Below are 13,051 nucleotides of genomic sequence, written 5' to 3' on the forward strand. Positions count from 1 at the left end.
TCTGATGGTTTTAGATCAGATGACAGTGCTGTTTTGCCTGTCTGTACACTAGTGCTACGTCCTAGTTCACGACCACCACACTTCAGCACTTCAGAAGTACTTGCAGGACACAGATGCAGCTTTACGTTTTAATCAGGAATGCTGAGGCCACTCAATCCAGCAGGTACATTAAGCCTGGATCTTCGAAAAGGAAATGATTTTACTTTGCAAATAACAATTAGATGTCTCTAAGAGGACATTTTGAGGTGTTGGTTCAGAGGCTCTCCCCTTGCCCCCTCCGTAGACTGAGAGCTCGCTTAACCCAGAGCTCCAGGACTCGGCCCAGCTAACAAACACAGGAAACGAGGGTGGCAAACGGTGATATAGGAGCTTTGTATAGAAACACGTACATTTGCGTAATAGGCCTTTACACGCTTTATATGTAGCTTTTTACCTGTAACCTTCATTACATTGTGAATCAAACGTTAACTCTTGTCAAAAACAAAAACAAAACAACAACAACAAACAACAACCATGGATTTTCGGAAGTTCTTACCAGCAGTGAAAATGCCTTTGGTGCTCTGTTTCATACTAGAAGGTCTCACAATTGCTGAAAGCCCTGTTGAGAGAAAACCAGCAAGGATGCCAAAAAAGCCAGATGTTAGTCATCTTAACACTTTTAAAACCTAAAACGTAATATTCTTTCCAGTTATCCAAGAAAACCAGCAAATCCAGCTCTGCCCTGGTGTCACAGAATGACAGTGGAAGGGGTATCAGGATTGAGGGCCAGGAGACCGGAGCTGCCAGCCGTGTCACCGACCAGTCGTGTGAGCTCAGGCAAATGCCTGCTCCCCTCTGAGCCTGGACCTCCTCACCTTAATTAAAACAGGGTTGGGGGGGGTAGGGGGGCCAAGTCACCCTCAAAGGTCATTTTATGACTTTAAATCTGCTTAAGGAGGCTGGATCTCAAACCCAAGATGTGAAATGATTAAAAAGAACCCAAAATTTCTGCCTAGGAGAAAAACTTCCATTCTGAAAACATACACAGGACTCCTCAGTCCTTCATCCTCTCACAAAGGCAGCAGAGATCATATTGTGACCAGAATCATGTTAAAATGAAAACAAACAACGTGGCTCCTCACTTATCTTCAGAATTGGTACCTGGGAACCTAAACGCATGCTCTGACAGCCTGGGGCAGGTTCCTGGGAGAGTGCGTCACTGGAGGGGCATCTGGGGCAGTAGCTTTCATCTTTGAGGAGCTCAGGAAATGTTTACTCAATAAAACAGGAGAACGTGCTCATCTGGGGAAGGGAGTCCTTTTCAATCATGATTATTTCTTTACTGACAGCCCTCGTGAATTATCTTTAACGCCTCAAAGGGAAGTGGGTCTCTGAAGATAAGCTTTTTGGGTAAACATTGGGAAGGCCCTGGGGATAATATGTGGAACATGGGCCATGTCAGAGGGAACTGACGGAACACATGATGAGACACACTGAACGGGAGTCGGCTGATGAAAGCTGTGTTCCTCATGTTAGAAAAGCGCTAAAAATGGCACTAGTCTTCTTTCTCAGACCACCATGAAGGACACAGAGGAGTCTTTGGAATAACTTCTAGAAGTTATGCTCCTGGAACCAAAACAAACATTGTTCCCCCCTTTGACAGTGATTTAGGACCCAGGAATCTGAAAACAGAAGTACTTTCACCACCCTACTTCAAACAAATGACAATTTAGATTTGGAAAAACCCCAGATTGTTAGTGCTTTCTTCTTCCCTGAGACAATCTGTCTCTTGATCTCTCTAGGCAAGAAAGAATAAAGAACACACCTCAGTCACAAAGTTTGCTTTTTACCCATGGCCAGCACTTCCTTGACGTCAAATCCATAAACATACCTAGTCGTACCACTTCTCCACAGTCAGGATCATGAGCAACTTGCAATAAAGTTTCTTCCACATCTCTGTTTTTTCCAGGAGGGTCCATAATATGATTTATTTGTTGCTGTAAGGTTTTGGGCAATGTCATTAGCTGAGTGAATTGTCCTTCTGGGCTTTTATCTATCTAAGGGGGAAAAAAAAAGATAATGTCTATGGAAAGTTCTTTGAATTCTGTAACGACTCAAAGAAACATGGCTTCTCTTTCAAGTCATATAAACGTACATGAACCCATTCCCTAGACTGGGCAGCATGCTAAGGAGACTTGCTCCTTTCTGAAACTGAATGCACAAGAGTTCAAATGCTAAGTTCCTTCAAAAAGGCCAACTCTTTTCCTACAGTAGTCCACTTTCACATGAGAAAAGAATAGAAGCCTCTTTAAAGGATCAATTTCTGACTCTCAGTTTTAAAATTTCTATTTGTTTTACATCCAGCAGTTGAAGGAAGTGAGGCTGCTGCTAACATTCGCTGAGGCTCAGCAAATCCAGGCACTCAGACTCCCTCTCCCACTTTCAACACAGGGGCACTGAGCGACACAGCCAGGGTCATGCTGCCAATCGGAGAGAGCAGCGTCTAACCTCATGTCTCCTGCCTTCTGGGCCTTTCTATTCATTGTGCTGTATTTCATTAACTGTGGGAATAAACTGAGGACAAGGACTAAACTTATTTGCTTTTAATCCCCTGGCACACAGTAGGTAGTCAAAAAACATTGGTTGAGTAAGGGAATGAATAACTGAATCAGTAAAACTTAGTTGTCATTATTTCTTAAGTATGATTAAATTACACCAGTGGGTTCTGTGCCCCACATATTCTAAATACATCAAGCTGAAAGATAAATACTGAAATAAAACATACAAACTATGCATCAGACTTGACTTTGAATCCAAAGTTAGCCACAGAGCCGAGGCCACACCTAGCTTCCCTAACTCCTAGTCTAATATAGTTTACTTCACAGAACTAAGTTTTTACAAAATCATGTAAACATTGCCTGCCTGCCAAGGTGAGAACCAGTAACGCTGCCCTCAGTGGCTCATCCCATTATTTTTCAGGTAAGAATCTGTCTTGTATTTTTTTTTTTTTTAAGATTTTATTTATTTATTTGACAGAGAGAGACACAGTGAGAGAGGGAACGCAAGCAGGGGGAGTGGGAGAGTTCTGGAGAAGCAGGCTTCCCACGGAGCAGGGAGCCCGATGAGGGGCTCGATCCCAGGACCCTGGGATCATGACCTGAGCTGAAGGCAGACGCTTAACTGACTGAGCCACCCAGGTGCCCTGTCTTGTATTCTTTCAACAGATGTTTAGGTTTTAACTTTGACTAAGAGAACAGTAAGAAAAAAACTAGGCAAATGAATGTATTAAATTTTAGATTCAGATTTTCCAGATATGACTAACTTTCTTATTAACACTTAGAATTCACTCATTCTACCACTTTTTTTCATTTAATAAGTATTTATTGAGTAGTAATGTCTAGATTTTCTAGTTTTCTATAAAATTTATGCAACGAAGAACAAAGTACTATTATCTAGTGGCTCCAGTAAAAATTAAGGTCTTTTTTTTTTAACCTGAGTATTTCACATTTATCATTAAAAGGATTCTAAATTCACAGGATTTGAACTCTATATAGCTTTGCTTCAATAAGTGACAAAAACTGTGGATATTACTGTATAATATATTAGAAATAACATTTATGGACTCGTATTTTGGGGCTAAGAATTGAGATTAGTCAAAAGGATCTTCTATTACTGTAAGGCTTTATCTACGAAGCTTTCAGGAATTTCAGAGATACCAAAATGGCTTGAGTAATATGAGGAGTTAAAAAAAGAGTATTTGCCAGTGCTTTCTCTTGAGGAAAAGAATGCACTGGAATTTTTGCTTGAAAGACAAAATACTAGGTGACATTTTCAAATAAATTGTTAAATTCTGTGTAATTATCCTTTTTGATTCTCATTAAAACATGGAAGTGAAAGCATTCAGTTAAATCGTGAGAGTCAGTAAATAAAAGGAGAAGAAATTTTTTAAAAAATCGTGGAAGTCAAACTGCATTTTAAAAGCAGATAAGACCACATACTGCATGGTTCCATTTATATGAAGTGTCCAGAATAGACAAATCCATACAGGCAGAAAACAGATTATTGGTAGCCTCTTGGGAGGGGAAGCTAGGGACTACCAATGGATGTGGGGTTTCTTTTTCGAGTGATGGAAATGCTGTAAAATTAGACTGTAGTGACAGTTGCACAACTCTGTGAATACACTAAAAACCACTGAATTTTATGGTATGTGAATTATATCTCAATAAAGCTGATGTTTTAAAAAAGCAGATGTGGTCACCTGGTACTGGGTGCTGTACTGTACCACCCAGGTGCTGGCTTAGGGGCCAAGGTACTCGTTCCACTAGCTGCTGGCGAAGTGGGCTGAATCCCTCTCTCAGAGTCCCTCCTAGACTTGTCCTCAGCCAAAGGGAGCTGCCTGGATCCAATGACTGGACGATGCAGGAGTACAAAGGCCTGGCCTCTCTGTCCCAAGCTGGGACAACCCGGAAAGGCCACCTAGTTCCGCAGTGCCACCGTAGGATCAGATGAGGGCTTGTTTCAGATCCGCTCAATCCCGACTGTACATGGCAGGTACGAGGAGCAATCCTAAAGAGCATACTCTATGATGGCATTTTAGAGCTGACATACCATGGAAGGCCAAGCAGAAGCCTCTGAAGCTGCCATTTTACCTCTTACACAAAACAGTAATTAAAAAAACAACAACAAACATCACATCTCAGGAGGAAAAGCAGAAATTAGTGCTATCTGTAAACCTAAAGGATGCAGGGGTGTGATGTTTAATTTTGTGTCACTTGGCTAGGCTATAGTGCTCAGTTGCTTGGTCAAACATTAGTCCAGATGTTATTATAAAAGTATTTTTTAAAGATATAATTAACATTTAAGTCAGCAGACTCTGAGTAAAGCGGATTACCCTCTATAATGCAGGTGGGCCTCATCTAAGCAGTCAAAGGCCTTAAGAAAAAAAGACTAAAGTCTCTGAGGAAGAAGGAATTCTGCCTCCAGATTGCCCTCAGACTCAAAAAACTACAACATACTCTTCCCTGGGTCTCCAGCCTGCTGGCATGCTCTGCAAATTTCAAACTCGTCAGCCTCCATGATTTATTTCCTTAAAATAAATCTCTCTCTCTGTATATATATCCTACTGACTCTGTTTCATTGGAGAACACTGACTAATACAAAGGCTAATGGTCCCCATCATATTTCCATTAAGTCTGGTCCTCACAAAATCCAAATGGGTTCTGGAAGATTATCCAGACTACCACAACTCAACCAAGTAGAAGTCCCAGTTACATCTGCTGTGCTGAACATGGTAAATCTGTTAGAGCAAGTCAACAGAACTGGACGTATCTGGAAGGGGCCAAGACATGGGGAATGCATTCTCTTCCATCTTTATTAGGAAGGAGGATCAGAAGCAGCTCGCGTTCATGAGATAGACAATAGTATATCTTATGGTTTGCCTCAGGGCTGTGTTAACTCTCCCATCCTCTGTCATAAGATAACCCAAGGAAACCAGACTATGTGGACATTCTGTATAATCTCAGGCTGATCCACTACATCAACGGTATGTTGCTACTGTTACCTGGTAAACAATAGGGGCAAGTACATTGGAGTGCCTGGTAGATAAATGTACTCCAGAGGGTAGAAGATAAATCCTATGATGTTTCAGGAGCCTGCCACATCAGTGAAGTGTTTAGGGGTCAAGTGGTCTGATGCATGGTGGGACATCCTCTTCAAAGTAAAGATCAACTTCTTGCATCTCGCACTTCTCACTGCTAAGAATGAAGCATGAGACTTGGTAAGCGTCTTCAGGTTTTGGAGGCAGCAGATTCCACACTTGGCTGTAATGTTCAGACCCATTAACCAAGTGGTAAAAAAGGATGCCTGGTGTGTGAGGCTGAGAGCAGAAAAGAGCTCTGCAACAGATCCAGGCAGCAGAGCAAGCAGCCCCCCCACTTGGGCCAAACAACTCTGTAAATTCTAGAGCGCTAAATGTGTCTTCGCTAAAAGAAGCCACAGGAAGCTTGTGGTAGGCTCCCAGCAGGAGAATCACAATGTAGACTGCTAGGGTTCTAGAGCAAGACCATGCCATCTGCAGTGAAGAACAAGACCTCATTTGAAATCAGCTCCTAGATATGAGACCCTGGTAGAGATGGAGCTTCTAACAATGGAGCAACAAAAGACCATGCATCAAGAACTGCCCATCACGAGCTGAGATCTCTCATATTCACCAAATCTTAAGGTCAGGCAGGCTCTACAGTAATCCACTGTAAGATAGAAGAGGTACACTAGCATTCGACATGAGTAAGGCCAGAGGGCACAAGTAAGATGCACACACAGGAAACCCAGGCCTCATAATATCCACTCTGCACTGTTGTACCAGTGCATACCATCCTATTTCTTCACTGGGTCATGCATATGGCTACATGGAGGATCCCCTATGACTGGCTTTCAGAGGATAAAGGATGAACTTGCTGCATGGAGGATTTGGCTTGGTATGTACAAGCTGAAAATGATGCATTACAGCCTCACTCAGGGATAGCCCTGAAAGACATTAATGAGGCGAAATGGGTATGCTCCAGGTAGTGCACCCGGTCATCCACTTTACATGGAGAAAGTGGCCTCAGGAAAGAAGATACAAAGACCCATGAGGAGTGAAGCATGGTTTGCTGATTGGTTGGGCCCAAAAGGAAAAAGACTGGAAGACTAAAGACAAAAAACTAGGGAGAAAAGGCATGTGGATGGATCTATGGGAGGTGTGCACAAAGTGTGAAGATCTTTGTATTTTGCTAACGTCCACGAGAAAGCATCCTTCACAGAAGAATCAACAATAACCAAAAGGACAATTCAGCCAGTTAATTCACTAGTCTCTGTCATCCCACTGCTGGCACAATGGTTTTTAAAAGGAGTAGCCATAGTGGCAGGGAATGAGGCTCTGCCTAGGTCCAAGGCTGACTTAGCTACTGCTGTTGTTAAAGTCTATCCTGACAGCAACAGAAGCCAACGCTGAGATCCCGATAATAGGATCATCTCCTTAAATTAACCAGCCACTTGGTGGAAGTTCACTACATCAGACCCTTTCCACCTGGGAAGGGGCAGTAATTCATCTTAATTGGAAGTAACACATATTCTGAGCATGGGTTTGCCCTTCTTGCCGACAGGACCTAGCCAGCACCATTACAGGGCTTACAGAATGCTTGCTTTACCAACATGGCTGTACCATGTAACATCACTTATGGGACCCATTTTAGAGCAAAAGAGGTACAGAGGTACAGCAATGGGCACAGGACCATAACTCTACTCTTCCTACCATATACTGCACCAAAGCTACCAAACTGATAGAACAGTTCTCAAAAAGGGGAAATCTGGGATCCACACAATAAAGAATTATCCAGCCTAAAACGCCAATAGTGCCATCATTAAAAAATCCTATGACAGAGCAATGAGGAACAGCTGAGCCAGCAGCTTGGAGATGATACCCTGTGCGAATGGGGTACAGTACGCATCCTAAATTAATGCCCGTTATATAGTACCTCATTCCCAACTGGTGGAATGCATAGGTCTGGGAACCAAGGGATGGAAGAAGTAACCTTGCTTCCCATTGTTCCCAGTGACGCACTCAGGAAATGTGTGCTTCCCATCCCTACAACTTTAGGACTTTAAACTTAAAAGCTAGGACTGCCACCTACTCTCTTCAGATTCCACGCCCAAAGTCCAGCAGACACAGAAAGGAGTAGCGCCACAGTGGCAGAAGTAACTGATCCTGATCATCAGAGGTAGGGCTGCTGGTACACATCTCTTAGTACCCTGTGCCCAATTTTGACGGGAAAGAGAAAGGGCAGCAATCATAGCCTGAAATGGGCAAGGTGACCGGGTCTCAGATGCCTCAGGGATGAGGGTTAGGGCCACCTCGTCTAGCCCAGCACAAGTGCTAGAAGGGAGTTTTGAATGGGTAGCATGGGAAGGAGCAGGTGGGTGTCAGTTACAGCCTCAGCAGTGCTGGGAACTGTAATTCGGCCCACGAATCTTACTCTTGTGAGCTTCCCCAGGATAAGAGATCAATTAGAACTTAGATCATGCAGGCTTTCCCAGGCCATAGCAAGGAATTTGGAATGGTTTATCTTCAGGGTTAAAGAAAATTCCCAGCCCTTTCCCCTTGCTCAGTTTTCTGAAAGTTGGCAGCTAAGCACATTATCCTTCCTGATCCCAAATCAGGGAATAGATGATGTCCCTTTGGAGAAATTCTACAGATACTGACACTAAGAGAAACAGAGACAATGTAGAGAGCAAGATAAAATTTCAAAAATTATAATAAAGACCACTAGAGGGGTGATAAAAGATAATGCATTTGGAAAACAAGAACAGGATGCTATAAGAAAAAAAGAACATTCAAAGGAAATTAAAAATTTAATAGCAGTGCTAGAAGATCAATTTGAAAAATTCTTCTGGAAAGCAGAACAAAAACCCCAAAGAAACAGGAAGGAGGCAAGAGAAATTAAAAAGATCAAACCAGGAGGTCCGACAACCAGCTAACAGGAATTCCAGAAAGAACAAAGAAAATGGATACGAAGAAATTATTATAGAAATAACAAAATTTCTTAGAATTGGAGCTCACGAGTTTCCAGACTGAAAAGGCTCATGAAGTGCCAGAATAATAGTGAAAAACACATATACAAAGAAAACCATCATGAAATTTAAGACTGGAAAAAGGGAAAAGATCCTAAACACTGTCCTAGAGCTAAAAGGTCACATCCAAAGGACAGCAATCTTTTCTCTTTTAATTTTATTTATTTATTTTTAAAGATTTTATTTATTTGACAGAGAGAGACACAGTGAGAGAGGGAACACAAGCAGGGGGAGTGAGAGAGGGAGAAGCAGACTTCCCGCTAAGCAGGGAGCCCGATGAGGGGCTCGATCCCAGGACCCTGGGATCATGACCTGAGCCGAAGGCAGACGCCCAACGACTGAGCCATCCAGATGCCCCCAAAGGACAGCAATCTGAATGTCACTGGACTTTTATTATTATTATTTTTTAATTTATTTGAGAGAGACTGAGAGTGAGAGAGATCACAGAGGGAGAGGGAAAGCAGACACCACTGAGCAGAAAGCCCAACACGCGGCTTGATCCCAGGACACTGAGATCATGACCTGAGCCAAAGACAGACGCTTACCTGACTGAGCCACCCAGGACTTTTAAACACAACACTTAGAAACTAGAAGAAATGATACTATGACTTAAAAAGTCTGAGGGAAAATTATTTCCAACCTAGAATGTGATATGCAGCCCAAACTATCTATCAGTGCAAGGGTAGAATGTTCAGATGTATATGGTCTCAAAAAATGTACCTCACTGGACTTTGAAACACAACACTTAGAAACTAGGAGAAATGATGCTATGTCTTAAAAAGTCTGAGGGAAAATTATTTCCAATCTAGAATGTGTTATGTAGCCCAAACTATCAATCAGTGCAAGGATAGAATGTTCAGATGTACACGGTCTCAAAAAATGTACCTTCCTCGCAACCTATGTTAGAGAGGTACTAAAAGGTATATTTCACCATAAATTAAAGTGTAGCCATGCAAAAGGAAGATAAAAGATGCAGAAAATCAAAACCTAGCAAAGGAGAGAGGCAGAAAGAACCCTCAGGGTAATAATGAAAAGATGCTCCAGGAGAACAGCCGTGCCACAAGCCTAGAAAACAACCAGTCCAGAAAGAACAGGGCACATGGGGCTCCAGGAAGAAACGTCCCCAAGAAAAATAAGAAACAGAAAATACCTGAGGTGTTGGTGTATGATGAGAGAAGCTATACAGATTTTTAAGAGGGTATGAATTAGTGACAGGAACAAAGGAAATCAAGCAAATGAAGAAAATGAGACAATTATTAACTCCAAGAAAAACAAATTTGTACAGGAAAGGAAATTTCAAAGTAATATATCTCAGCAATGAAGAAAAAGTAAGTTTCATAATAATGTAAATAGTGAATATTAACCTAACCAAAAATTATGAAATCACTGTATGTGGAGCAAGAGGGAATGAGGCAGGAAGGGCAGTGTGTGTGTGTGCAAGTGTGCAAACGTGCGTGCATGTTGGTGGGAGTGACAAGAGAGAGAAAAAATCCTCATCTTCCATAGATGGAGGACAAAAATAAAGTATGAAACAGAAAAAAAAATCAAGAAATCACAGTCAGATTATATTGTTTAGAAACAGGGAGGTAAACACAGGACCCGCTAACGAGATGAAAGCAGTGGCCTCTGGAAAGTAGCACTGAGAAGCAAGAAGGTGCCAAGCACAGAATTGCTACTTTTTGTTATAAACCTTGAGGTCCCATTTGGTTTTTAAACCACGTGCATGCATGTAAAAAAGTAAAAACACTTGCAAAATTCGTTCAACTGACTGGTGGGTATTCGGGCATTTCATGTTACTCTTTTTTTTTGTTTAAAATAATTCTTTTTTTTCTTTCAAAGTTCCCTTTTAGTTGTAGAAATTCCCTTAATTCTATATTCAAAATAATATTAATTGCCCCTATTATTTGGAAGAGGAAGAGCATTTAAAAAGTAAAATACATAAAAAAACAACTCTGTGGTTTCTAGAGTTTTAAAAAATCTTTTTTTTTTTTAAAGATTTTATTTATTTATTTGACAGAGAGAGAGAGAGAGACAGCATAAGCAGGGGGAGCGGGAGAGGGAGAAGCAGGCTTCCCGCCAAGCATGGAGCCCGATGCGGGGCTCGATCCCAAGACCCCGGGATCAGGACCTAAACCAAAGGCAGACACCCAACAACTGAGGCGCCCAGGTGCCCCGAGTTTTAAAAAAATCTTAAATTCAAATTACTTTCTCAAAGGAAAAGTCCTTTAACATTTATTTAATATTTATTTTCAAATAATAATATCATTTTTAAAGACACCTGGAAAGAAATTTCCATTTAATATAACAAAAGGAAAGCCAAGACATAATAAACATAATAAACAAGTGAGGAAAAAAATAAGCGTCAGAATACTATGTGTAAGAGTCTATTCATATAGAACAAAACCAAACAAAAAAAGACCAAACTTCGATGATATGATACTGTATGTGGAAAACCCAAAAGACTCCACCCCAAAACTGCTAGAACTCATACAGGAATTCAGTAAAGTAGCAGGATATAAAATCAATGCACAGACATCAGTGGCATTCCTATACACCAACAAGACAGAAGAGAGAGAAATTAAGGAGTCGATCCCATTTACAATTGCACCCAAAACCATAAGATACCTAGGAATAAATTTAACCAAAGAGGCAAAGGATCTGTACTCAGAAAACTATAAAATACTCATGAAAGAAACTGAAGAAGACACAAAGAAATAGAAAAACGTTCCATGCTCATGGATTGGAAGAACAAACATTGTGAAGATGTCAATGCTACCTACAGCAATCTACACATTCAATGCAATCCCCATCAAAATACCATCCACTTTTTTCAAAGAAATGGAACAAATAATCTAAAATTTGTATGGAACCAGAAGAGATCCCGAATAGCCAGAGGAATATTGAAAAAGAAAAGCAAAGCTGGCGGCATCACAATTCCAGACTTCCAGCTCTATTACAAAGCTGTCATCATCAAGACAGTATGGTCCTGGCACAAAAACAGACACATAGATCAATGGAACAGAATCGAGAGCCCAGAAATGGACCCTCAACTCTATGGTCAACTTATCTTTGACAAAGCAGGAAAGAATGTCCAATGGAAAAAAGACAGTCTCTTCAACAAATGGTGTTGGGAAAATTGGACAGCCACATGCAGAAGAATGAAACTGGACCATTTCCTTACACCACACACAAAAATAGACTCCAAATGGTTGAAAGACCTAAACGTGAGACAGGAGTCCATCCAAATCCTAAAGGAGAACACAGGTAGCAACCTCTTCGACCTCAGCCACAGCAACTTCTTCCTAGAAACATCGCCAAAGGCAAGGGAAGCAAGGGCAAAAATGAACTATTGGGATTTCATCAAGATAAAAAGCTTTTGCACAGCAAAAGAAACAGTCCACAAAACCAAAAGACAACCGACAGAATGGGAGAAAATATTTGCAAATGACATATCAGATAAAGCGCTAGTATCCAAAATCTATAAAGAACTTATCAAACTCAACACCCAAAGAACAAATAATCCAATCAAGAAATGGGCAGAAGACATGAACAGACATTTTTCCAAAGAAGACATCCAAATGGCCAACAGACACATGAAAAAGTGCTCGACATCGCTCGGCATCAGGGAAATCCAAATCAAAACCTCCATGAGATACCACCTCACACCCGTCAGAATGGCTAAAATTAACAAGTCAGGAAACGACAGATGTTGGCGGGGATGCGGAGAAAGGGGAACCCTCCTACACTGTTGGTGGGAATGCAAGCTGGTGCAGCCACTCTGGAAAACAGTATGGAGGTTCCTCAAACAGTTGAAAATAGAGCTACCATATGATCCAGCAATTGCACTACTGGGTATTTAACCACAAAGATACAAATGTAGGGATCTGAAGGGGTACGTGCACCCCAATGTTTATAGCAGCAATGTCCACAATAGCCAAACTGTGGAAAGAGCCAAGATGTCCATCAACAGATGAATGGATAAAGAAGAGGTGGTATATATACACAATGGAATATTATGCAGCCATCAAAAGGAATGAGATCTTGCCATTTGCAACGACGTGGATGGAACTGGAGGGTGTTATGCTGAGTGAAATAAGTCAATCAGAGAAAGACATGTATCATATGACCTCACTGATATGAGGAATTCTTAATTTCAGGAAACAAACTGAGTGTTGCCGAGTGGTGGGGGGTGGGAGGGATGGGGTGGCTGGGTGATAGACATTGGGGAGGGTATGTGCTATGGTGAGTGCTGCGAATTGTGCAAGACTGTTGAATCACAGATCTGTACTTCTGAAACAAATAATGCAAGATATGTTAAGAAAAAAAAAAGAAAAAGAAGAAGATAGCAGGAGGGGAAGAATGAAGAGGAGTAAGTCGGAGGGGGAGACGAACCATGAGAGACGATGGACTCCGAAAAACAAACTGAGGGTTCTAGAGGGGAGGGGGGTGGGGGGGATGGGTTAGCCTG

At 41.6% G+C, this 13,051-nt stretch overlaps 1 protein-coding gene across 2 annotated transcripts in view; it reads right to left on the reverse strand.

The window, feature by feature from the left end:
* Positions 1–13,051, reverse strand: part of TAMM41 (TAM41 mitochondrial translocator assembly and maintenance homolog) — a 59,401-nt gene that overhangs the window by 18,347 nt on the left and 28,003 nt on the right. For both annotated transcript variants that reach the window (XR_003518077.1, XM_027584180.1), the window contains 2 exons: positions 1,871–2,036; positions 536–598 (listed from right to left, as the gene is read on the reverse strand). Coding sequence is in view for 1 of the 2 variants with exons in the window: in XM_027584180.1 (XP_027439981.1) it covers positions 536–598; positions 1,871–2,036 (229 nt within the window). In the remaining variant the exon portion in view is untranslated. The remainder of the gene's footprint in view (positions 1–535; positions 599–1,870; positions 2,037–13,051) is intronic.

The sequence above is a fragment of the Zalophus californianus genome, chromosome 1, assembly GCF_009762305.2.
Source record: "Zalophus californianus isolate mZalCal1 chromosome 1, mZalCal1.pri.v2, whole genome shotgun sequence".
Taxonomy (NCBI): Eukaryota; Metazoa; Chordata; class Mammalia; order Carnivora; family Otariidae; genus Zalophus; species Zalophus californianus.